The 25,403-nt window shown below is 43.8% G+C and overlaps 1 protein-coding gene across 1 annotated transcript in view; it reads left to right on the forward strand.

Moving 5' to 3' along the window:
- LOC123978986 (latent-transforming growth factor beta-binding protein 2-like) overlaps positions 1-25,403 on the forward strand; it is an 84,518-nt gene that overhangs the window by 47,721 nt on the left and 11,394 nt on the right. The window contains exons 9-31 of the mRNA XM_046062661.1: positions 1,168-1,242; positions 5,007-5,129; positions 5,242-5,406; positions 6,898-7,227; positions 8,072-8,091; positions 8,339-8,375; positions 8,806-8,865; positions 9,712-9,837; positions 10,303-10,431; positions 10,651-10,770; positions 11,028-11,147; positions 13,725-13,844; positions 14,039-14,161; positions 14,261-14,386; positions 14,498-14,623; positions 14,798-14,923; positions 15,080-15,205; positions 15,700-15,825; positions 16,734-16,859; positions 17,157-17,276; positions 17,407-17,532; positions 19,252-19,374; positions 20,032-20,160. Coding sequence (XP_045918617.1) covers positions 1,168-1,242; positions 5,007-5,129; positions 5,242-5,406; positions 6,898-7,227; positions 8,072-8,091; positions 8,339-8,375; positions 8,806-8,865; positions 9,712-9,837; positions 10,303-10,431; positions 10,651-10,770; positions 11,028-11,147; positions 13,725-13,844; positions 14,039-14,161; positions 14,261-14,386; positions 14,498-14,623; positions 14,798-14,923; positions 15,080-15,205; positions 15,700-15,825; positions 16,734-16,859; positions 17,157-17,276; positions 17,407-17,532; positions 19,252-19,374; positions 20,032-20,160 — 2,802 coding nt within the window. The remainder of the gene's footprint in view (positions 1-1,167; positions 1,243-5,006; positions 5,130-5,241; positions 5,407-6,897; positions 7,228-8,071; positions 8,092-8,338; positions 8,376-8,805; positions 8,866-9,711; positions 9,838-10,302; positions 10,432-10,650; positions 10,771-11,027; positions 11,148-13,724; positions 13,845-14,038; positions 14,162-14,260; positions 14,387-14,497; positions 14,624-14,797; positions 14,924-15,079; positions 15,206-15,699; positions 15,826-16,733; positions 16,860-17,156; positions 17,277-17,406; positions 17,533-19,251; positions 19,375-20,031; positions 20,161-25,403) is intronic.

A 25,403-nucleotide genomic window follows, 5' to 3' on the forward strand; every position in this document is an offset into this window, starting at 1 on the left:
GACATAGCAAACCTTGTTATGCATATGCTACATATGCCCTCAAATATTTTTTATATCTTGGAGAAACAACATTTTTCCAGTGTGTTTATGTGCTAAAAGTGCAGAACAGAGTCATGGCTATCATGATTATGAAGCAATATAAAGCAAGGTTCTACCATCATTGCTTTAGGCTGTCTGATTTATGACTGTAATGTGAGTGGACTGTAACAGTGAGAAACAGTTCCATCATGCTATAAAGCATGTCATTATTCTTAGAGCTTTTCTCACCCAAACACCAAATTTTCCCTCCAAAGAAGCTAGAAGTTGGATCTTCTACTTTCAACATTATTTGAAGCAAAAGTCTGTATCTGTTTGGAAACCTATTGAACATCATACACACTATCTCTTCCTCCCTGTCAAACACACAGATACACACAGACTTTCTCTTTGCCATATGATAGTCACATTGACCTCTCTATACATTTAATGGAGCATGCTGCTGGGGCTTGACTGGGTGCCGAATGAGTAATGACGTAATGTTTTCAGGCCTCTGCCACTATGGCCGCTGTGGGGCATTAACAGAAAACACAGTGTTATTTACTACAGCACTTCTGGGAACCTCAAATGTACACACCTGAAGCACACGCCATATGATTTTTATTGCTTTGGCAAAAAAAAGCAAAAAGAAGTTTTGGGCCAATCACCTTCCTGCGAGCCGTACATTAATCGTAATTCCTAGCGTGTGCAGTTAAAGTATTAGTCTTTTGTTTAAATAGATTTGCACTGTGCTTGATTATAAAGGTCAGGGCTGTCACGTAGGATTCCTCAACATATTTATGATGTAAGCACTTCCTCGCCTGTCCCTAAGGGCTAAGGAGAGTTATAGGCAATATGATTATAAATGACGTCGAGTGTTATCGTTACATTCTGCTGGATGGCAGTGCTGTCTTATAAATGTGGTTGATGGGGATCCATTTCCATACACTCACTCTAGAGTCCCCCGAGGCCAAACTGTGGGTCCCCTCATTTTTCCTCTTGCCAAGATGCTCACATCTGTAAGTTATATGGTCCCCTCCTAAAACTGCGCTCCTCTTCTCCCTCTGCGATGAATGCAGCGCTTTGTGACAGGGAGGCACAGGCACTGTAATTTCGCTGTTCTAAAGCTGTGCATTCTCTTTCTGTTTGCAGCATATGCAGTGATTGCAAATGGACAAGTCGAATGTTCCAAAGGTTTTAAAAGGATGAATCTCACACACTGTCAAGGTAAGTTATTAAATATGTTGAAGAATGTGTATGTAGTTCACTATTTTCTGAATGATTCACATGATTAAAACCTGTGCATATTTTAATATGTAGCTTACTCATAACAAAAACATACCTTATATTAAATATAACGGCATGGATGTGGTAAAAATGTATTACCCATATGCTTCCATGCTTACATGGACTCTATAAAAGTATTCCTTGCTGTACATCTAGCCCCTATGGGAACCAGGACAAGATTACAATTAGCCTTGGTCCAGGGTCAGAGTTCAGCAGCCAATAAACACCCAGGGCTGCTGTTTTAATTGGTCTTTGGGGTTCTCAGAGGAGACTGGTACAGCAGGCTGCTATTATGGTAAATGTGGCTCTCTGAGTATGTGGAAGGGAGCTTTAGTTGTAGACCTGTTTGCCAGCTCACCCAGCCATCTGTTTGTAAAAACAAACTTAGGTTGATCCTGATCATACACTGTATTTTCTTCTATTGCAGCTTCCCAGAGGTGTTTAGTTGTCAGCTGGCTTTCAGTTCATGACGCAGTAACCACCCACAGTGTCAGCTCTGTAGACAGTCTTCCACTAGATAATTCAGACTATTTATATTTGTTGGTGGTGTTAGTATAGCACTGGAATGAACAAATAAGCCTTGGCTGAAAGACAGGAAAAAGCACTGCTTGATCTGTGAACAGTGCAACTGATGCTGACACTTTCAATAACAACATGTAGCTTTTCTGACAGTCTACTTGAGCTGTGTCAATGACTTGATTAATGGTGTCATAATCCAAAGGGCAATGCTTACTGAAGCCTATGGAGTGCAAAAACATAACGGTCCAATGGACAGCTTTGACTACATCTAATACAGGCCTCATCCACTGGTTCAGCAAGTTCGACATGTTTTCTGACCTGCGCAATACTTTTGGCCTATTAATGTTTTCAGGTTGAGCTTGAGCTGGGAAACATAGTTTAATACAACAAAAACCTGTGGACACGGACACACTTATTTTCCAATAGTGTGTCAATGAGCTGACAATGGTGGAAATGTATCTTTCTATTATTCATACTTTTACTTTTGTGATTGTTTCAAGATGTTCCTCCCTTCCAGTTGCTCACTTTTGGAGTTCCAAAAAAGCAAAGCTGACAGTTACCCACAATATTTACTGGAGCACTTTAAAGTCTCTGTCCCATTCAGCTGCTGCTCCATTCCCAAAAAATTATTTCTAATTTCGGATCTCGCAAACAACTGCCAAGGACGCGAAAACCTGCTTTTTGGGGTGTTTTGTCATTAATATCAGGATGGTGTCTAGCTTGCCAAACTGTTACTCAAAGTCTGAGCTGTTTGCAGTGTATTTTATTGGGACAGAGCAAAGCTTGTCCTATATTGACACATGATTTACTGCGCTTTCTTTGACCCTTGCGGTCAGTGACGTCCACAATACGATTAGATAAGATGCCCCATCAGAGTCATACGCTGCTCTCTGACTTCAGAGACAACTCCTTATCTTCAGAAGCTGCTCCTCAGAATTGGCCATTTGTAACTGTTCTTGTTAGATGAAAGGCACACATGGATGCATGTGCAGTGTTGTGGGTGGTAAACTGGTGCTGGGAACAGGTCATATTGCTCATACACCACTTCAAAGAACAGTTGATGGAAGTCGTACATTTTGGATCAACTTAATAAAAGCTGCACACAATCTTAATAATTTTTTAACACTGACTTTGGATATTTATCATGTGGGATAGTGCCTGGGTCAGCAGGTTGAGACCCTGATATATTCTTTTTACAGTAGGAATTTGCCTATGAAAACATACCTTTCCCAGTAATGGATGCTTTGGCTGTATTTTGAGAATGTTCATTCCCTCTATTCACAGTTTTTAAATGGAGGCATTTTTGGCCCCATAAGTTATGTCTGGTTTGAAACGTCCAAAGTAGTCATAAGGTACTCCCTTCAGCCATAACAGCCAATACATATTGCGAGAGTAAGGCCACCAATTTCCTTTACAGTGTACATAAATGATTCTGCAGGTGTTTATGTGAATCTTTTTTTTTCCAGAAGGTAACAGTGGTCAAGGTCAAGTAAGGTCATAGCAGACTGGTTGACACTTAAAGCAGAGTTTGAAAACTTTTTGGGTGTATTGCAGTCATCAATATGTGTCATTAGGCAATAAAAACAACTATGATAAAAGCTGTTGAGGGTCACGTGTGAGTTCTTACCAAATGGACTATTTGTCAATGAGGGAAACCAAGCATACATTCAAAATAGAAGTTGTGATTAGTGCTGGTCATGACAGGTTGTCATGGAAGTCAGTTTCAATCCCGATCAACCCACCAGCAGACTGTAACAATAGCACTAATCTGGGACTCAACCGAACCATGGATTAAAGACCCCATGTGATGAAGGCTGAGCCCAACACTGACCTGAACTCTGACCAGATATCATGCTGCTTAAACTAAACCCCACAGTACCTACATGCAGAATATTGCTGTTCCTAGCTCTTTAGAGCGTGAATATCAGCACAGGCAGGCATGACATCTGTAGTCTGCTTCATTGTCTTCACAGTATGTGCCTCATCCTTACTCATCCAAACAGGTTGCTTTGGCACAGGCTTGTTTACATTGTCCTAATATTGAGGCTGGAGGCTTTGTCATTATAAGGCCAGCTTTAGCTGTAGAACTACTTCCACCTAAGGGAAAAGTGCAAAGACAAATGGGAAACAGAGATAGAAAAGAAGAAACAACAACAAACACCAAAAAGAACATTGAGGCATTCCCTGGATTTGCTTCAGTCCACAGAATGTATCAGCCCCAATCCCTTATAACCTCACTTTTTCCAGCAGGAAGCAAAACAACAAAACATGAGCAGATTAATTAGAATTGGGAAAATCTGTGGTGGCAGGCTGTCGGGTTCCAGTCGTCAAAGCAATGGGAAAAGACCTAATGATGTATTCTTTGTTTTACATGGTAGAACAACAAACTTTGCCTGCTCCCAATGTGATCACATGACTAAGCACCTGAAATATGTCCCCTTATGCTCCTGGCTGGCGCATTAACTGGCTAGCTTGCCTCTATTTGGCTTAGTGGCTCAGGAACTATTGGAGCTAAACTCCACTGGCCACTGTATCACTCTAGCACAAAGTTCACGCCAAACGGAGGGAAAAAAACACTTTATGACTTGCACTCATTGACGTAAGCTAAGGATGCAGTGACCTTATTGGACACTGTAAAGGAAACATGTTGAGGAAGATAATAATCTTAAACATTCTTCTATTTCTTCTGCATCTGCTTGACTGTCCAGATTTCAAAGTCAAGGTTAACACAGCCCTGAGAGCTTATAATATCTTGCAGTCAGAAGGATATATGAGTGAGTGCATTCTGGTTTACAGTGGTCAAATGTTTTGTGCGCGTTTCCCTCATTACTCTTCCTAGCTTTCATACAATTGTGAAACCTGAACGTTTCCACATTTCATCGCCACCCAGCAGCTGGTGGTTTTGACTACACGATCCATTGCAATATTTTGTCACGTTTCAAGGTGTAAAATTATTTCCAAAGCCTTACATCATCTCTGCTTGTCTGCAAGCATGAAAGATGTGTATACACAATGAGAAATGCAGCACACCAAATCTGATATCAATACTTGCCCCAGACTTGTTTGAGGAGTTCATTGGGAGTCCAAAACAAATCCTTGTCAGAAGAAAAGAACACAACTTTGTGATATTTCCATAATCACAATGTACTAGATACTCCATGCCTGACATACCGCATATTTCACAGACATCAACGAGTGCCTGTTGCCTGGGATCTGTAAGAATGCTGAGTGTCTCAACACCAAAGGAAGCTACAGGTGCACGTGTAAACCAGGCTTCATGTTAGACCCTGCCAGGAGCCACTGTGTCTGTAAGTATTGTTGCTTTTTCTTTGAATTTTCTTTAACTCAAAATTAAGAGTTGTGGCCATTTTCTCGTGTATTGCATTGTAATGTGATGGGTGTATCGACTTCTCTCCCCAGCGGACAAGGCTGTGTCTGACCAGAGGGCATTCTGCTACCGATCTGTGTCAGCGGGCTCATGCTCTCTGCCCCTTGCTCAACACATCACCAAGCAGATCTGCTGCTGCAGCCGAGTGGGCAAGGCCTGGGGCCCCGGGTGTGATCGCTGTCCTTTGCCGGGATCAGGTACAGCAACCAAAAGTTACCCTGTACTGCTGCTGCGTGTGTCCTAAATTCTCCTCTGCTACTCACACTCTGTTTAAATTCAAGGCTTATCTTCGACCACCTTCCATTTCTGGTTTTACTGTATTTGCTGAAAAACGATTTGCTCAGATAAACACTTTTGCAGATATAAAGTGTCGCATGTAATCTTTTGCAAGGGCTAGCAATGTTAGTGAAAGCACAGACAAAGAATATTTACCACTCAGTCACCATTCTGCTCTTTGCCAGACTTGTAAAGCAGTTCAAAATAACCAAATGTGTTTGGAGTGGAAAAGGATCAAAAACCTAACAGTTTTCATATTTTGGAGGCTACATAATAGTGGGAGTCAGTTTTGTGTTATCACTCCAGTCCTCAGAGAGAAACCCCACTAATAGACCGGCAAAGCTTCACAGCAGAAATAAATAGCTTGGCCAAGTGAAACATGGGAAGTAGTTGTCATCTTTTCTTTTTTTTTTTCATACCGATCTAATCTTCAAAGTCTCTGAGAGAAACAGGCCGGTTTTATGGAGTGTCTGTACTGGCCAGTGATTCATGGGGATTGTCATAGATCAGATATCACAGACACAGACCTCCATGGTGCTGCTCAGCCAGAACTGACATAGATTTTCTCGGACGCTGGCTTTTGTATGGCCTGACAAGCTGTTAGAGCCATGTTCTAAGCAACGCAGCCAGGCCCATCACTTGTGACTTGGTAACAGGAGCCTGTTGACTTTCATTCTGTATTTGCTCCGCTTCCTCTGATGTGGCTCCTGATCATATATAGCCCCATTTCCCTCCACTTTAAATTCATCATTCAGTAGCCTATCATATCCACGTTTCCTGCATTTACACAAGCATTTACAGCGACCACATATCAGTCATTACTCGTATCTCTATTCCAGACTCTTTTGGCGTAGAGTTGCTGGTTTCAGGTCATGTAGGGGACACAGTGCTTCTTACTTGTAATGGATTCACCATCGCTGAGGTTTGTTGGGCTCCGGCACAAAGAGGTGCAGTCTCCCTCCTATTATCTAGCCAGCCAATCCTCCATTAGCCTCTCACTCACACACCTCTACACCAAAGAGTTCAAAGGTCAGTCAGTATTACACGATCCTCTACTTCCTTGACTGGCATGGCTGTGTCTGTTTGAGTGTGCACATATCTCCCAGTCTTTCCAAATCCCCTCCTTGGTAGCGATCTGTGACAGCTGTCACTGGCCGGCCAGCTAGCTAGTTCAGCAGCAATAGCTGAAACTGGACCCCTTCATTTCAGGCACACAGTAAAGCGCAGCACGTGCAATGTAACAGTATTACACGGATGGCTTATGGTATTTCTATGAGCATCAGACAGAAATATGAGCTACGATTACACGTTGGCTGCATTTTATGTTAGCTTAAGGAGCCCAGGAGTGGGACACAGAGGTGATGTTTTCTACGGCTCATTGTTTGCTGCTATGTGTATTGCCTACCCTGCAGACCATTTCAAGGAGATCTGCCCAGCTGGTCATGGATATACCTACTCGCGCTCTGATGTGCAGATTTCTCTCAGACAGCTGGGGGAAGATGACCTGCAGAGCACAGGAATGTCATGGGAGGAGCAGAGCCCCACTTACCCTCAGCTTCCATCCTCCCAGCCCTCACTGCTGCTGCCTAGTGGGCCCCAAGTACCCCAATACCCTGAGTACCCTGAGACACCCCAATACCCTGAGTATCCTGAGACACCAGAAGCACCCCGATACACTCTGACTCCACAACAGCCTCTCCATCCCTCTCACCCAGCCAGAGAGACACCGAAGGAGCCGGAAGGTGAGAATAAAACATTAAATCCCTGCCAAGTTGACTTTAAGGGTTGGTAAATGTTTACTCTGAATGGTAAAGAGATGAATAGTTGCCGCTGCTGAATGTTCTGTACATATTATGCACTTAGGCCTTGGAGTTATCCAAACATGGTCTTCACTTAACCACTTGCATATTTTTACCACAACCCATGGCAATAACCAGCGCAGGCCAGCTGAGCGATGCACAATAGGTTTTTCTTTTCTACAGGATGCAAATGGATTAGCTTTTTTTTCGTGAGTATCTAAACATCAACAGGATGTTTTGATCTCTGTAAATAAATTCTTAGTCCAACATCGAACATATTCTGTGGCAGTGCTCATGTCCCCCATCCATCCAAGAGACACCCCTCTGAACATCACAGCAGCACACAATAAGTAATCCACATTTGCCATACATCTAAATCCTCAGGCTTTTCTGTAAATGTATCTTGCTGATTTAATGCTTGCGAGATTCTTTATTGGCAAAGCTACGACATCTTGATTTATGTGAGGAGACAATTCTGTAAATATTTAGGGATTTATGTCTTCATTATCAGATATATCTATTTCCTTGTCTCTCTTCGCATTTTTCTTGGGCCAGTAGTCTTCAATACTTTTCTGATACAACTTTTTTTGTCTGGCTTACAGGATAAATATGCCATAAGCTTTGTTTTATTAGAAATAAAGACCTCCAAAGCTGCAAGTCAAGTGCCTAAGGAGAACATGGGTTGTTGTGTATGTTGTGTGTAGTCAGTAATGGTACTTGTTAATGCGAACATCATGTCAACGTTTGCTACTGATAAACTTTTCCTCTTCTTTCTGTCTCGTGGCAGACGTGGAAATTCTGAGTCCGGTAAGTTCTCCCTCCCTGTCAGCCTCTTGGCACATACTTTTGAAATGTTTATCTTAGAACGATATGCTCTAGCTATCTCAGCTGGAGGGGTTGTTATGATTATATAACTTCATACCACATTTTAGTAGATACATACACCTAATTAGCACTGACTATGACGACAAAAGCAGACATAATGTATGAACATGAATATTGTGATGAAATGTAACCAAAATCTTTGACAAGTAATATTTTGCTTGTTTTCTAGCCAGCTGTTGTGACAGACTCACCACTGAAATATCCAGGTATTTTTCTCTTACGGTAGTTGTTCACAAGTGTCTCAATGCTGTTGTGTAATGGCTCTTGTGGTTTGATTTAGCATCTGTAAGCTTGAGGGCCAACAGTAGTTTCAGGCACACACACTTGAGTGTGTTTTGTATACGTTAGTCAGTCCTGCACAGCGGCGGAAGTTTCAATCCTCCTCTGCTCTGCCCTCACGCCAGTGAAAACATTGACATTAAAGTCTGAAGGTTGACTACATTCAGTGAGTCTACTTGATTTATTTTGGTCATTGTACTGTTAGCCTGGAGAAAAGAGTAGATCATTTTTATATAGCTTGCCAGTGAGTGACATTTGAGGCAGTAGTGGTTGGGAGGATAACGAGGACTTACTATGTGTCACAGTGTTAGTGGTTCACTGTGTTTGCACTCACCCAGTCTCGATCCCTCTTCACAGAGACTTCTCCAGACTCCTCCATCATCAGCCTGAGGCCAGATTCAAAGGACACCCACACAGGTACAACATGCATTAGAATACATGTAGCAAGCAGTGGGCCTCTTGTGAAACACTGGATATGTATCTAAAATTGCCAGCGCCTAATTGTCAGGAGGGTATGGAGCTGTAGGACAACCATGCACAACTCTTCATTTTTTATGCTCTCTGTCAACTGCTGGCAGACAGCAGCACGTCTCATAAGACATTTTTTAAGGCTTACCCAGAGTTAAGCCAAGGAGAGCTTGTGTTATGCTTTTATTTGACCCCTTTTCTCAGAGCCAATTTGGCTTGAAGATGCTGTGCTGCGCAGAGAGCGAAAGGGCGAGGAACTAAGAAAGAGTGCGCCTCTTGGAAGGTGAAGCTCTGAGCGGACCGATGCCTGATTTGTGGAAAAAGGAAGCGGAAGACAGGGTTAAAGTGTGTTTGGGTGACAGAGAGAGTGAGAGTGTTAGGGAGATAAAGAAAGTTAGGAGGATTTGCAGTAATCCAATAGAAAAAGAGATACTGTAGTGAGGCTTTTCCTTCCCTGTTCAGTGTCTCTGTTTTACCACAGTCCATTTGGACAAAAAAGACAAGAACAACCTTAATGTCAGGCTCTACTGTGCATGGCGTGTTTCTCGCTGACCCCTTTGTAAGATCTCCATACCACCTGTTAGAACACTACAGTGCTGTAAAACCTGTCCTCTCATCCAAGACCCCACCTATAAAACAGCAAGACGGGTTCCCATGGAGAATAACATGTGTTACTGGAATGCAGTTTTTTTTGTAGTTTTTTACTGTGTCTGTAATGTTATGTAACCCTAGGTCACATATCTTCTTTTCTGCTTCCTGAGTAATGACTGCGTACATCTCTGTGGCTTTTCGTAGGTAATGACAAGTGTGCCATCACCCCCACCATATGTGGCCGTGGGAAATGTATTCCTGTGCAGACTGGCTACACCTGCCAATGTGAGCCAGGATTCAAGCTCAGTGCGCTGCAGACCAACTGCATTGGTAAGGAGGGGTAATGGCGGGACACTCAAAAGAGAAGGAGGGCCACACAAACACACACATGCTGATACCCGAGGCCCCAGCGGCTCTGTCTATCATCATCCCTGTGCGAACAAGTCCTCAATACCAAACATTACACGGCACAGAAGCCTTGAGAAATGAAGCGAGCCAAAATGAAAGGGATCCCTTTGTTTATGTTGACCTGTTCCGTGATGCCTGACAACAGCGTACAGGCTATCCAAAGAGCTGCCATGGTGCTGTGATCCCTTACCTCATGGTGAAGGCCTTGGCCGCAGCCTCTGCTCTGCCTCGGCTGGGCCCAGGCCCATCGTGGAGGAATGCCTGTGCAGTAGAGGAGCTCTAAAGTCAGGGCTTGGAAAGGGAACAGTCTCTGCTGGCGAAATGGAACTGCAATGTAATGTAATGCATTCAATGTCTTCTACTCTCTTTCTCTGTCTCCCATTGCAGATGTGAATGAGTGTGACGAGGACCCATGTGAAGGGAAGGGCCGCTGTATAAACAGCTATGGCTCCTACACCTGCCAATGTCACAGTGGCTACAGCCAGGTGATCACCCAGAACAGGAAGTTCTGTCAAGGTGAGACACAGCCCAAATGACAGCAGGATACATAGTGTTTCCAATGAATGAAAGCCACCGTAGGCTGCTGTTAGGATTTGTTAGGGCTCTCTGTTAGAGCACCGCAAGTTCTTGTCTGTCAGCGCTGTTCATTTAAAAAGCATCCTTCCTTAATTAGTGCTGTGGACCACAATAGTCACTTTCTTTTCCATTCTCCTTGGTTTTCATTCAAACTGGCAGACATTAACGAGTGCAGCATGCCGAACAAGTGCCAGAATGGCAAATGCGTCAACACAGAAGGATCTTACACCTGTGAATGCAACAGTGGCTACGCCAAGTCTTGGAGAGGCCTATGCGAAGGTGACACACACGGATAGACACTTACGCACACATGATCAAGTTCACATAGCAGCACAGCCAGACCTATTTGTTTGCTGCCATGAGTTAATGTGTAGCCTGGAAACAAAACACATGTATTTTCCTCTAGTCAAAGCCAGAAAGAAACCTATGCTCAGCTCATGACAGAGGCATTGTGTGTTTGTATATGCATGTGCACATTGTTTTAGTAACAACTAATTCAAATGATTATTTTCATGTCCCACCTTCTCCCTGAGCAGATGTAGATGAGTGCAGGGATCCCAGCTCCTGCCCCAACGGTGTCTGCGTCAACACCCTCGGCTCCTTTCATTGCCAGGGTTGCGGCCCGGGGTTCAGGCCTGCTGATGAAACATGTGTGGGTAAGCAGCCGAACTCCTAAGAGTGTTTCCGACCGCTGCATGGAAATAAGCTGGGTTTCCCCTCTCACACTGCAAAAGCTTCCTGTATTAAGTAACATTTACGTAGGCAAAGCTTCTGCTCCCGGTTGGCATCACCAAAAATAACCAAGGCAGCATGGCAACAAGCCGTGCTGTTAATGACTTTCTGACAGCTTATGATGCAGTACAGTTCACAGTTCACCAAATAGCACAAGATGAATAAATTTCACTGAATCACGGCTTTTTGCCTGACTCTGACTGCTGATGTGCATGGAAATTATAGAAAATAAATTGTATTTAATCTTTCAAAACGCTGTTTTGTTGGATGTTTTATGTCCAGCATGGAGCACTACTGGGCCCCTACACGACAGCCCACGACCGCAGTGATGATGGCTATATTGTGTGGGCCGTGCACAACCTTCTGCCCTCTCTCTCTATTCACTGTTTCCACTTATGACAAATCAACTCCTCCACCCAGCAGCCTCTGCATATTCCCAATATTGTTAAAACACAGTCACCGTGTTATTGCTGATCTTTCTATATCACTTGCTCCGTAAAAAAAAGATTGTTTATGATACTTCAATTTGGGAGAGTCCAAATATTTTCTCTTGGCCACAGCCTTGAACAAACAGTATATTATTGTTGGAGAGCTCTGGCCACTGTACTGTCGGGCCCAGCGGAGGCCAGCGAGGCTTTATTACCACTGCTGGGCTAGGTGAGAGGTGCTGTCACAGATGTATGAGAAGGTCTAAGGGTCAGTTCCCCTCTGCGTAGAAGTCCCGACATGCAAACAAATTCTCTCACTCACCCATAGTGTTCTCTGTGGTCCACTGTAAAACTCTTACTGTGGATTATTAGATTTGAAGACACAAAAACAACCATACACACATTTGGTGTGTGTTGTGTGTCTCGCTAGCAGCTCCCAACCTGAAAGTGGCCCAGTTACATAAGAGTCTGACTGGTGTTACTTACCACATCCCCTCTCTATGACCTTGCACCCCTCTAATTTGTTTGGAAACCTAAGTCCCTCGAGTGAGTATTCCAGAAATGTGAAGAGCTGAAAGGACGAATGAGGATGGAAAATATGGAAATTAACTTTAGTAGTCATTTGGAGTTTTACAGTTAATTTCTCAGCGAGTCTTACGAGTGATGCCCTTGTTTAAAGTGTCTTGATTTCCGTGCCTCCAAAGAAAACACTGCTTCAGCTAGTTTCTGTTTGTGATTTCACTAATATTATTCATTTTGTGTAAATCTGTAGTGTATAAATAGTAACTGAGAGGAACCTTGTAAATGAGGGATAACACTGGAGGTAAATATTTTTACTCCGAACATCCGCCCAGGCAGCACTAACAGGCCTACAGTATTACGTCTGTGCGCTGTGGGAGTCACATAAAACAGGTAACGTGAGCGCTGGGTTTTCCAGTATTTGCTTCAGTCAATTGACAGTAGCGCAGTGGTTTGGGCCCAATTGGCCGAATCGTGGATAAGCCAAATTGCTGGTGTGATAGAGAAAACAGCTCCATTCCCTTGTCAGGGCTTATCGCAGAAACAAAGCAACGGGCCACACTGACAGATGTCTGGCAGTGCCCACGGCTAGGCAAACAAAACCCAGTCTGTGACTCTCTCGCAGTGTTTTCACTGTGTGAGTTCTCTGTTTCGGCATCTCTGTCACCTCTCAGTAGCGTCCTCTCTCCACCTCTTTTGCAGACAAATGTCTCTTTCTCTGCCTCTTGCACTCACATAAGACTTCACTTCAGACTTTCTCTTCCCTCACCTTCACCTAACCTGAAATATTGCCATTGTTAACACTTGACAAATTCCACTATAAAACATTATTTCTATAAACAGAAATCCTGGGTAAACTGTTCTGACTCATAGAGTGGAAAAGACAGCTACTGCTGCAAATATTAAAAGGCCTTTGTGAATGACATTTGGGTCTGTGCACTTTAACGACTGCTGTTTTGCAGTCATTTTGCACACTAATTATACTGTAATCGTTTCCCGTTTACTGCTGTACTATGCCGATACCACCCTTATTTCACATCTTTATTTTTTGCATCGTTTATCCCTTGCTGCAATGGCCACATTACAAACATTACACATTTTCTTATTTACTTCTAGTGGTATCTAGCCTTGCAGATGGTTTTGATTTTGTATGCCTGGGTTTTGAGATATCTTTCTTTGGGTTTTCTGCCTTCACTCTCTTATAATGGAGAGAAATGGAATTCTGTCCATGGCTTTTACAACATACTTGCAAAATTCAACTGCATTTTTCTTTTGTCATTTGAACTACTTTCTACCATAGAAAAAGTCCAAAATAAAACTGGGACATACCGGGGAAGATGTGTTGCTGATGAATGTTTTAAAGTTTCCTTTTTCAATGCTGTGAGCACCTCAACTGAAATTCGTCAAAGTCAATATCTCAAAAATATAAATAAATAAATCTGCATGTCTAGATAGCACTAGACATAGAGTGAGTCTCAGAGTGTAATTGTGGATGAAACCTAACATCTCCTTCTCAAATATGTTGTGTCCTGCTCTGACCCCTTCTGTCCTCAGATGTAAACGAGTGCTTGAACCAAACAGTGTGCGGCCCTGGAAGGTGTGTCAACACTGAGGGCTCCTATAAGTGCAACTGTTTCAGAGGATACAAAGTCTCACCGGACAACGTTTGCCAAGGTAACTGTTAGTCAGAAGGTCAGTCAGGCATTATGAACGTCAAATTTCAAACAAACAGTTCTGTCAATTGTTCCCCATAGAGCTTCTACAGAAGCCTCGCGGCACCATTAAAGGTTTATGAGAAGACTACAAAGTGTTAGCTGTTGTTTTTTTTTCTGAGGCCCCCTTTTTCTTCCTCTGTATCTTCCCTCCAGATGAGGATGAGTGTGTGCTCCCTGGAGTCTGTCTCCACGGCCGTTGTGTCAATCTGGACGGCACCTACAAATGTACCTGTAACCATGGTTACCAAGTCACCTCAGACAGCAAAGCCTGTGAAGGTCTGCAAAGGATTATCCAGGGTTGTTGGGTGGAACTCGTCACTGCATACCTTCTGCTCTCTCGACAGCAGAATAATGCAAATTATTTCTTTTTGCTAGATGTCAACGAGTGTGCAACTGGTAATGTGTGCCCTGCGGGAATCTGCATTAATGCTCCAGGTTCCTACAATTGCCAGAACTGCAGCCCTGGGTTTGGACCATCTGCTGATGGACTGAGATGTGAAGGTGTGAAACCGTCTGCCCAATGTTTTACACTAAACTGCTGTTTTTCCGACACTGCTAGATAATGATTATTGTCTGCCCAGTTGTGGTGAATTTGGTAATTCTGTTTTGCAGATGTGGATGAGTGTGCCCAGGGTGACTTGTGTCTTGGTGGGGTGTGTGCCAACACGGAGGGATCCTACACCTGTACCAGATGTAAGGCTGGCTACAGAGTGTCTCAAGACCGGCAGAGGTGTGAAGGTAAATTCAATCTGCAGCTGTGCTCCTCATTTAGTAAAAAACATTAGTGCTGTTACTCCTGTTAAAGACTGACTCAATACAGCTGGGCAGTTTATCAACTCACCTTTAAAACCCTCCGCATATTAGTATTTGTAGTGATGTCCATGCATGTCTTTGCTGGTGTGTTTCTTCCAGATATTGACGAATGCCAGTCCCTGTCTACCTGTGCCAACGGGATCTGTCTAAACTCGGAAGGCTCTTACACCTGTGAGAACTGCCCTACAGGGTACAGAGTATCATATGATGGGGAGCTCTGTGAAGGTTGGTTTATTCAATGTCACTCATCTAAATGAACTCCTGCACAACACCATATGTATATTGAATTAGTGGTGTTAGTGGTTTGTGCCTTTCATCATGAATTTGAGTCTTTTTTTCCTTGGCCTGCAGAGAATGTCTTACAGGCTGTGTTGTTTTCAGATATTGATGAGTGCGCGCTAACCACTACGTGCCCCCGGGGAACATGTACAAACACAGAGGGTTCCTTCACATGCATCAACTGTCAACCTGGTTTCAGAGTCTCTGAGGATGGACAACAGTGTGATGGTGAGGCTTTTGGCTGTGTTTGAGCTTTTGTCATGTTTGTATTCTTTAGCACAGGTGTGTGTAGCTTCCTCTTCTATTCTGACATGCCAGGCCTTGCCTTAATACCACCAAAGTTGCGGTTAAGGGTGAATGTGCCAGCTGCTTCAGGTTGTATGTAAACAGCATCAGGTGTGACAACGTTGACCCCAAAGCCCCATCATCTGAGCTCAAACGCCCGAAATACTCATTCTAGACATCACATCATAGCTGGATCCCCAACCCCTCCGCCTCTGGCACCACTCATCTGATCCTTGCTCAACACAATGAGACACCAGTCCCCAAATAGAACAAAATGATGTCAGGCAGATAGCTCAGCTAAAAAGATAGAGGTGTCGACATTTGTAAGTCCCAGTTCCAGTGATTATCGATGTAAGTGATTACAACTGGCGGGCTTTATTTATTTGAAGCCAGAGATGGTAATCTTTGCTATGATGTGTCCATGCATTTGTGTCCAGATGTGGATGAGTGCTTGGTGGCTAACATGTGCCCGGGCCAGCTGTGCTTGAACACCGCAGGATCCTACACCTGCAGGAGCTGTGGAGACGGCCTGCAACTGTCCGAGGATGGTTACAGCTGTGAGGGTAAAACTACCTCTTTGTTTACCTGCTTAGAACAGTTGTCATTATGTTGGGTCAAAGTTACAGTGGACAGCAGTAAAAAAGGAATGCATTAAGTCCAGAACATGATTACAGAAAATCTTTATAGTGCTCGGTAATTTGTCATGACATGAGTTATGAGATCAATGCAGTGAAACGGCTGCTTTGACGAATCCAGGGAGGTTAGATCTGTCATGACTTCATGGGAAGCAGAAAAGGAATAATTATTTAAATGGATTCAAACATGGCCTCAGTTAGTCATATATACTGCGGTGTATTTTTGAATGAAAGTGTGGGTCTAGCCAAGGAGGACGATCCCCCGCTGATATGTGTCTTTGCGCTGGGAAAAAGTTTTACAAAACAAGCCAGAGTCCAAGTCGCCCTCTGATAGGATTTTAATGAATGTCTCTGATGCCATGGAAAATATTAAGGGCTTAATTTGAAATGAAGTCAACCACTCCCCGTCCTTCCATGTACTGCAGCAAGCTCGCCCTGTTGAACTGTTCACCCAGAGGCAAAAAGTCTCAATCACTTAACAATGGCCCACACTATTTTCTCCATAAGAAATACAATCTGTACCAGTTCGAGGAATTTCCAGTGATCACATAACAGCGAGCCAGTGACTGTTTGTAGATACAGTAATTATACGCCACCTGTAATAGCTTGCTGTTTTGGATTCGATGACCGTCCTGCATACTTATCTTTCCACCCTTTTTAATAAAACACTGTCAGTGCCGTCTAATAAAAAGGGCTTTGCTAACTGTATGTTAGGCTGAGTCACATTCGGCCATTAATCATTTTTAACAGATAAGACAGTGAACGAAAGTGGAAGAGGTCCCTTTGCTTAAGATGATAACCTATAACTAACCTTTTCTTCTTCTTCTGCTTCTTAGACATTGACGAGTGCCAGAGCCCAGGTGTGTGCCCCATGGGTGTTTGCACCAACACAGAGGGTTCCTTCTCCTGCATGGCCTGTGACCCAGGCTTCACAGTGGCACTTAATGGGCTCTCATGTGAAGGTACTATACAGTGGGTGGCTTGCTATGATCGCTAATATTTATGATTTCTGTGCAATCGTTTTCATAGTCATCCGTTCCAGCGCAGTATGACCTACTATTATAAGAATAAGTCATCACTTGTTCATGTAGATGATGATGCATGACTTTTCTGACATGCTCACTGGGGTCTGGAAGCTTTTCGTCCAAATGACAAAACTTGGGCAAATCTGAAGTGAGACCCAGTGATTTACGGCTGGTGTGAATGTGTCATACTGATGACGTCTGTGTGTGTGTGTGTGTGTGTGTGTGTCAATGCAGATGTAAATGAATGTGTGGACAACAGCCTATGTCTGGGAGGCCAGTGCACCAACAACATTGGTTCCTATAGCTGCTCCTGCCCCACTGGGTTGGAGCTGGTGGATGGGACATCCTGCAGAGGTATACACACACACACACACACACTCTGACACATAAAATATACCATTAGTGGTTAACCGTTTCCTGTGGCTTACCTCAGGTTGGCATCTTGACACAGCTGTGTGTGTATATTTGTGCCTGTGCGTGACAGATATCAATGAGTGTTTAACCATCACGGGGATCTGCGGAGAAGGAAACTGTCTGAACACTAAGGGCTCCTACACGTGCATCTGTCCTGATGGATATACCACCATCAATGCTAGGACCGGCTGCCAAGGTACAGTAACAGTCTGCGCAAGAGCACTAATAGCTATGGGACATTATTTTTCAGAGGATTTTATGGGTTTTGTGTAATTGGGTGAGGCAGAGTCAAACTTTGAGAAAGTTGGTAATAATGTAATCATGGTTTTAGCCCATATTGCTCAAGTCATTTTACAGTAACCATGTTGGCTTGCCCAAGTTTCTTCATTCAGTGCAGGCTGTCTGACAGGCACCGTCCACACTATACTGTCCTGGGTGCTGAGACCAGGCCTAGGACTCCTGGCATGGGTGCTCAGGCCAGCCTTTCTGTGTAATGGGCCATGGCCTCATCAACTGTCTCAGCTCACTCGCTCTCCACTCGGACATCAGTTTGATGTTATTCCAGTCGCACCCAGTGACCCACTGTTCATAGTGAATGGGGAAAAAATTTAGCCTGATGATCAGCTAAGGAACACTTTTCTTCTGGAGCATGTGCTGTCAAAATACATGAAATAACTTTGGCTCAGAATTGGATTAGTGTTATTTCTGGTGTGTCTTGCAAGTTCAGTAAGAGGTGAAGTTAAGCAAAAGGCAGGTTGTCTGGCAGTGAAATATCCTTTTGTGATGTGAAGCTGGTAGGTTTGGGTCTCTGGGTCCAGGCCCATGCAAGACGCTGGCATGGAGGACCAGGGTCAGTCTTTGAACAGTCTTCCAGTTTAGCCTTGGGGCAGCTTAGATATCATTCACAGACTTTGAGCAAACTGCCCAGCCTGCATCAGGTACTTTGGCTGCCCGCCACAACAAATACTGGGCTCTAATTATCCTATAAATCAGCAGTTGTCGTATATTTTCTTGCAGATTGCCATTGTGTACAGTGCTGACACAATGAAAGCCAGACCCCACTGACATGAGCCTACAGGGGGAGGTGAAGGGAGGAGGAGGGTATGTCAGTTTATGGGGGGAAAAAAGATGGGTTTAGTCAGGTGAGGCCAAAATGATGCTTGGCCTTGACTAGACCAGCCTTTCAGCAAAAACAGAACACACATAACGAAGGACTGACAGTAGACTGAATTCAATCCAAATCAACAGGTTGTGCCATAGCCTTGCTGTGCCTTTCAATACAAGCTTTGATGTCCTTGAATTAACTCCAAAGCAATCCAGTCACAGCATATTTATGTATTTACTTATAGTCTGGGGTTTGTTTGTTTTTCTCCCCATCGATATCAAATGCGTGTTTAACTTGTCGTGTCTGAAAGATTCATCTCATTATCAGAGGTTGGAAAAGAAAGACGGGCTTTTCCCCAGTGATGAATTTCCCCCTGCTTCTCTGCCTTTTCCCCCACCTTTTATTCCAGGTCCAAGTACCTTACAAGTCATGTTGTAATGCTGCAATTATCCACAAATCTACTGCTAATCAAGCATGTCACATGCATTATTAATTTTTACGAGTCCGAGGGAAATGTTCACAGCCTGAAAAGCTGAGGTAGATGTTTTTGTTCTCCTTTGTTTCCTGTTTGCCGGTATACTGTTAAGTGTTCCAAATGGACAATGCATCTTGTGCTCAGACAAGCGCTTGATTACACATTATTTTTGAGATACTTCGTAAAAGGAGTGATGTTCCCTGTGGCCTTAATGAAGACAGAGAATATATAGGGATATTTAGTGATAATCAATTAGTAACTAATCTTGGACCACCCTTTTTCCAATTATCTTTCTTAATTATCCTGCCTTTCTTTCCCCCTTCTCTCTACCTTAGATGTAGATGAATGCCGTAAAGACAATGTGTGCACCCGGGGCCAGTGTCTCAACACTGATGGCTCTTTCTTGTGCTTGTGTAAGGCTGGCTTCAAGTTCAACGCTGACACGGCTGACTGTGAAGGTAAGACAAGAAAAAAACTCAGATTGTGATGTCCTGTTGTGTATGTCTCAGTGATTATTGACCCCAAACTCTGCCTTGAGGTTTCTACACTTTGAGTAAACCAACATTACAGCGTTAGCTGTTTGATCGTCACGCTACATTTAGGCTTACGCGTACATGGTATAGAACAGTTGGCAATGATTGATTATCTATAGTCAGTGAGGATTGGGCTCCAGTGAAAGTGTCCAAGCCTGGCTTAGAGGCGTTCCTCTATGGTTTTAGGACTAAGGGGTGTCTGGATTATATGGATGGAGCCCCGAACTCCCTCTCCCCTGAGGGAAGTATGAATGACCCCATTGTAAGCAAGAGGTGTTTCTCCCTCTGGAACGTCTCCCTTTAGCTCCTTCACAAGTTCTTTGGTTGCTGTGATAATATTGTTCTTGGCCATTCCTGTTGCCTGCTGCGTTTACTGAGGACAGCTACACCACAGGCCTCCTGGCCGACTCCTGCTGCACAGCCATTACACTGGAAGCAGAGGAGCACTGGCGGGAATATGAGTGTGTGTGCGGGGGTGCGTGCGTCCGTGTTAGTGTCTGATTGCACATGTGGTTGCATTTGTGCCTCTGTTTGTCAGTTACTAACCAACATCTGTCTCTCTCTCCCTCTTTCCCTGTGCAGACCAGAATGAGTGCAAGGATTTTGGAAGCTCAGTGTGTGGTACCTGGCGCTGCGAGAACACCATCGGCTCCTATCGGTGCTTCATGGGCTGCCAGCCTGGCCATGAGGGAGGAGACGCCACAGACTGCGGTGAGTGATCAAACTACGTGTAGTCAAAAGACTCGCACGCACAGTTATTTTAAGAAAAAACAGGCACATTTTAGGCTAATTGTAGGCTGAAGCAAAAGATCTATGTGTTGTATGGTCCTGCCTATTTTTGAACCCTAATTTAATCCATTTACCATTTGGGCTGTAGTTAAAGACAGGGGAGGGCATAGCCTCAAATCAACACCCTGGACTCTCCCTCCCTGCATAGATAATGATGTCTGTTTGGCATGCAGACACAACACAAAGAGGCTGATGTTAATCAAAAGCTATCAGGTACTCAAGGTCTTCCTGCACAAGAGGCTGGGGGTGGTGGAGCTGAAATTGGGGCACTTTAAAAAGAGGAGTGCACTGTCATTGGAAGCGGTGTGTGAGGCCAGCAGCCCATAATGGTCTCCTCCTCCGGACAATGGAGCTAATGGAGTGCCTCTGGCAGAGACACTAGGTGCAACCTGACCACTGCTGTTCTTCTTTTGAGAGGGGATGGGATTGTCAGGCCCTTAACACCCCTGACCCCCACGGAGGACCTCACTCACCTGGGTTGACTGGCTAGGTTTGAACTTGTGCTACATCTGGGCCCACAGCTGGCCAACAACAACGGACACATGTCCATGACCTCCAGAATACATGAAGCCTTCTGTGTTTACTGGCAGGATTAGACACTTGAGGCTTGAGATATTAATGCGCAGTATTGCACAATGGTTTGAGTTTATCACTCTTTATTTTGTATTGGAGAATTGCTTGTCTTTGTTGCTCTCATAGCACCATAAAAAAAGCAAGTCCAGTTTATGAGGACTAGGAGAGACAAAAACAAAAGGCCAAATATTTTCTTCATAAAAAGACAGAATCCAAACAGTCACCGGAGAGTGACAGGCGAAGAGGGAAAAGCAGTCTGAGAGCATCAGAATGGAATGATGTGTTGGACTGCAGATGGAAGCTGTGGGTGTTTGCGGGTGATTTTGTGTGTGTGTGTGAGTGTGTGTGTGTTTGTGTGTGTGAGCGCAAGTGTGTGTGCGTGTGGTTAACTGTGGGGTTTTGCATCCTCGCTTGTGTTTCTGTGTTAGAGAAAGAGAACCAGAGACTGTAACCGTCGTGGTGATGCACTCGGATTGCGGTGTGGCTTCATATATTCTCATGACCCTGAGTTTTTATTGGACTATCAACAGATGGAGAGCAGGGGGGAATGTGCTGGTTGCAGTGTTGATCAGTGACAGATCGGACCTCCGCCCCCCTCCATCACCCTGATACCGGCTATGTGTGGCTGCTTCCTCGCTGCACTTTATGATGTTGTGTGTCTGGCACCAGCTGAAGAGTGCAGGGGCCTGTAGTATGATAAGGGCAGATTGAAACCAGCTGCTCACCTCCGCTCCTTTGTTTTACTTTAGTCAAAACATTCTAAGAAGCACATATAGGTTCAAACCAGAGTAGTGCTAATCGGTATGCAATTTAACTTAGGAGCCAAGTGCTTCCACTGTCATGTTATATGCTATCTGCATATCTTACCTGACATGACCTGTACATTAATCTTTAGGTGGGACCTGATTGAAAAATCTTCACATTGTCCCCTGTGGTGCGACAAAACTCCCAGTGTGACTTGTCTGAATGGGTCCCAGTAAGACCACAAGTGACCATCTTTCCCCTGTTGCTATGTTGTGACGCCAGCTGTTCGTGTTTTCATTAGACCCCACAACAAACACTCGCACAGCTCAGCGTTGACTCACAGCCCCGGTTTGAGTACCAAGCTCACTCACCCTCAGAAGTCCAGCACTACACACAATAGTGGCTTGTTTCACCTCACGATGGGAAGTTGTGGGAGATGCTGCCGTCACCCCAGTAAAAGTCCAGGGAGGGAGCTCAATTACTCTGGGGCATTTTTGTCTGCTTGTAAAAATCATCAAATATTTAAGAAGAGGCCAGACGCTGTAATTTGCAGTTTCTGTGAGGGGCGTTGTTTTATTTTTACTCACCAGCCTTCGAAGGGGCAGCGGTTGTCTTTGGCTCGACTTGCAGCACTCATTTAGATTTAGAGGCCATAATACAAAAGGGAAAAACAGGGTTTTTTTCCCCGCAGCATCACGTCAGCTGCAACAGTGCTATGAGGGTTGCGCTCAGCTCTGCTATATATATATATATGCTATACACGGGGCTCCTTTGAAAAAGGCAGTATGTGTGTATTTGCAGGTCATTGTTTTTTATAATTTACCATCATGCTCATAAATTCCCTCAAGCTATGCCTTTAATAAGGCTTGCCCAAGGGTGGAAATTGTCTGTGGTCACACTCTTGCCAACCTCCCACCCCTTTAAACATATAGAAATCTAAAGACTTTACCATGTGTGTGTCATTGCTCATGCTGTTGCGTCGTTGAAAGATGGTGATTTTTCTTAGAAGTACACACATGCTATGAAAGTTTGACCTCCATTGTAGTTAAACCAAGACAGGTTGTAGATATTAGATTAACCCATAGACTGTATAAAAGAAGTGGACCTAGCCACCACGATGTCACCCATTGGTTTGTGGACTACCTTTTTGAAGACTTGTGTTTGGCATTTTGACCCTCACCATCTTGTTTTTTGGAATCTGAAGTGACCATATTCGGACGAGAGGGTGGAGCTAGCTATCTCGGTTAGTAAGGTTCATCTTTAAATTACGTTAACTGTGATATTAATGTGGATGCTAATTTTGTCTAGCGAAAAACAGGCTAAAAACAAAAAGTACTTATTGGATTAAATGAACAGCCAACTCCTTAGAGTGTCTTTTAGTACAACCGACCGCTGAACAAGACACGTTTAGGTGACCATAATGTTACATTTAACTTTAATGAACAGAAAACACACTGCGAAAGGGTTTATTTATTTAAGTTTATAGACGAAAAGTCTGACAGCACCCAAAATCAAGTTCACGGCTAGTTATATGTACACAGTGCAGTGGATTTTCCTCTATCCTGATTGAAAGGTCACTGTGATAACTTGTCAATCGCAAGGTAGCCACGCCCTAAAACATACCATGCTTTATCATCTATTTTATTCTAAGTGGGACCATAATTTACAAAATGAACATCATGCTGTGTTGAAGAAGACTTGAAACTAAAGATTGAAACTGTAAACTCATTTGCAAAGTGTTTACTGAGGTAAGAAATCAAGTGAGACGTAGGGTATTTTTGTCATAGACTCCAATGCATTTGGACTTCTTTTGCAAGCAGTGGAGTCGTCCCCTGCTGACCATTAGAAATAATGCAGGTTTACATGCTTCCCTGAAAACAAATTCCTCACTTTATCCTTGCCCGGCTGCATGTGAATTAAAATCTGCATATGGGTCCAATAAGACAAGAGGTTGCCCAGACTATATGGGCAAAGCGTGGGCTGCGGAGTGTGAGCCAACAGTCACTGATGCCTATATACTTGTTGCCTGTCACCATGTGCTCCAGATTAACACATGGCACAGAGACCCACACTTTGCACTCTTTTCTTAACCCCCCAATCACTGATCACCGGATCCAGGAAGCAGGTCCTCCTGGGTCAGACCATTAGGATAGGTGCCTATTGGGCCGGGTCACCCTTAAACTCACCTCCCACCGCATCTCAGCCGAACTCCTCACCCTCCTCCCTGCCTCAGTTCTTCCCTGCAGGCAGTTTACAGCTCTGCATGTGTCCTGACGTAACTGATTGTTACATGGAAAGACTAAGAAAGGCAACCCACATCCTGCTGTGTGACACTAGCGCTTGTTGGAGTTATCTCATTTTGTATTATTCATTTTTTCCCACAAACCATTAGGCGGCTGACTCTCTGCTTAGATGACAGGTCCAAATGGCTGGTCAAGTAATGCTGCCACTCAAACACAACCAGAGTCAGATACACAAAAAAACAAAGGCCATTAAAATTGTTTTGGTCTCGATGTTCTCATTTATCGCCAGGATGATACTTTGATTGCATCTCATCAACAGATTTGTTCCATGTTACACATGAATGAAAAGCCGCCTGCAGACACTGATTATTTCATATATTAGCAGAGTGCTTTCATCGCCTTCTTCCCAGACCTCCCAGCTGGCGCCCGCTGTCATTCCAACATTCCAAACGCTACTTAAGATCTTCACACTTGAGGAAATGTTCCTTACATTCTGATATACAATACTTTTTACCTTGCTCTGAGAATACTCGTCATTGATCTATAGGAACATTCTTCCCAAAAATATATTCTTTTTTAATTACATATAATATCTCATTGTATCCAAAAAATTTCAGCACTTCTACACCAGTTTGGCATCGCAATCCACAGCTGCAAAATGCAAATCCAGCGGGTGGGCGGTCAGTATGTGTCCATCCATTTTCCATCTATCATCCTCTAGCCATTTGAGCCCACAAGTCTATTCTAGAAATTTAGGTCCTTTTCAGCATTTCCTGTGAAAGGTTTTACCAACGACAAAGACAATTTTGTCTCTGCAGTTTTATTAGCTTGTGGTAGCCTCTGTCTGTGACCCCGGAGGCATGTTAGAGACGTGGCCAAGTCAGCACAGGAACACTGGCAGAGGACTTGTCCCCCCTGCAAGCCTGAGAAAGTAGTTGTCTGCGTTGGAGGGGAAGACAGGGCCCCGGCCAAGCGTTCTGTTCAAATCAAAAAGGCTTGTGGCGTCTCTGGCCCACTTTCTTCCTTAATTCACTTGATACAGCCTTTACAAGTGCTCAGAGGCTAAATAAGACATTTAGAAAATATGCGCATGACAGTTCTTTTCATTCCATAAATCAGTTTGTTTTAAGTGCCACTGGAATTGACTTTTTGTCCTAACTGATGTTAGGAGCAGACTTATCCAAAATGAGTTTAACAAGCACGAGACTGTTTAGTGGAACTGATCAAGGTGTAATTTATATATGCAAGTTTTTTGAAATACAATTAGAATTTTTTTTTGAGATAGGCTGCTGTATTTCTAAAATGTGTCATCACTCCAATGGAGTTTCTGTTAGTCATGGAAACTTTGATAGGGATGATCATGGAATGTTGTTATGAAACTAAAAAGTCAAAAGAAGGAAAATCTAGTCATGCTTACGATAAAACAGACTTAGTGGTGTGTTCTCTAATTTCATCATTGCAGTTCATACAAATAGCAGGCCCGTCTGTCACTATGTTCCAACCTAATGGCTTGCAGAAAACATACAAGCACTGACTGAGGAGTTTTTGCTGACTTTCTAAAGTGAAAAGAACAAGATGAGTTGCTGAGCAAGTTTCTCATAGACT

This window comes from Micropterus dolomieu, linkage group LG11, assembly GCF_021292245.1.
Source record: "Micropterus dolomieu isolate WLL.071019.BEF.003 ecotype Adirondacks linkage group LG11, ASM2129224v1, whole genome shotgun sequence".
NCBI lineage: Eukaryota > Metazoa > Chordata > Actinopteri > Centrarchiformes > Centrarchidae > Micropterus > Micropterus dolomieu.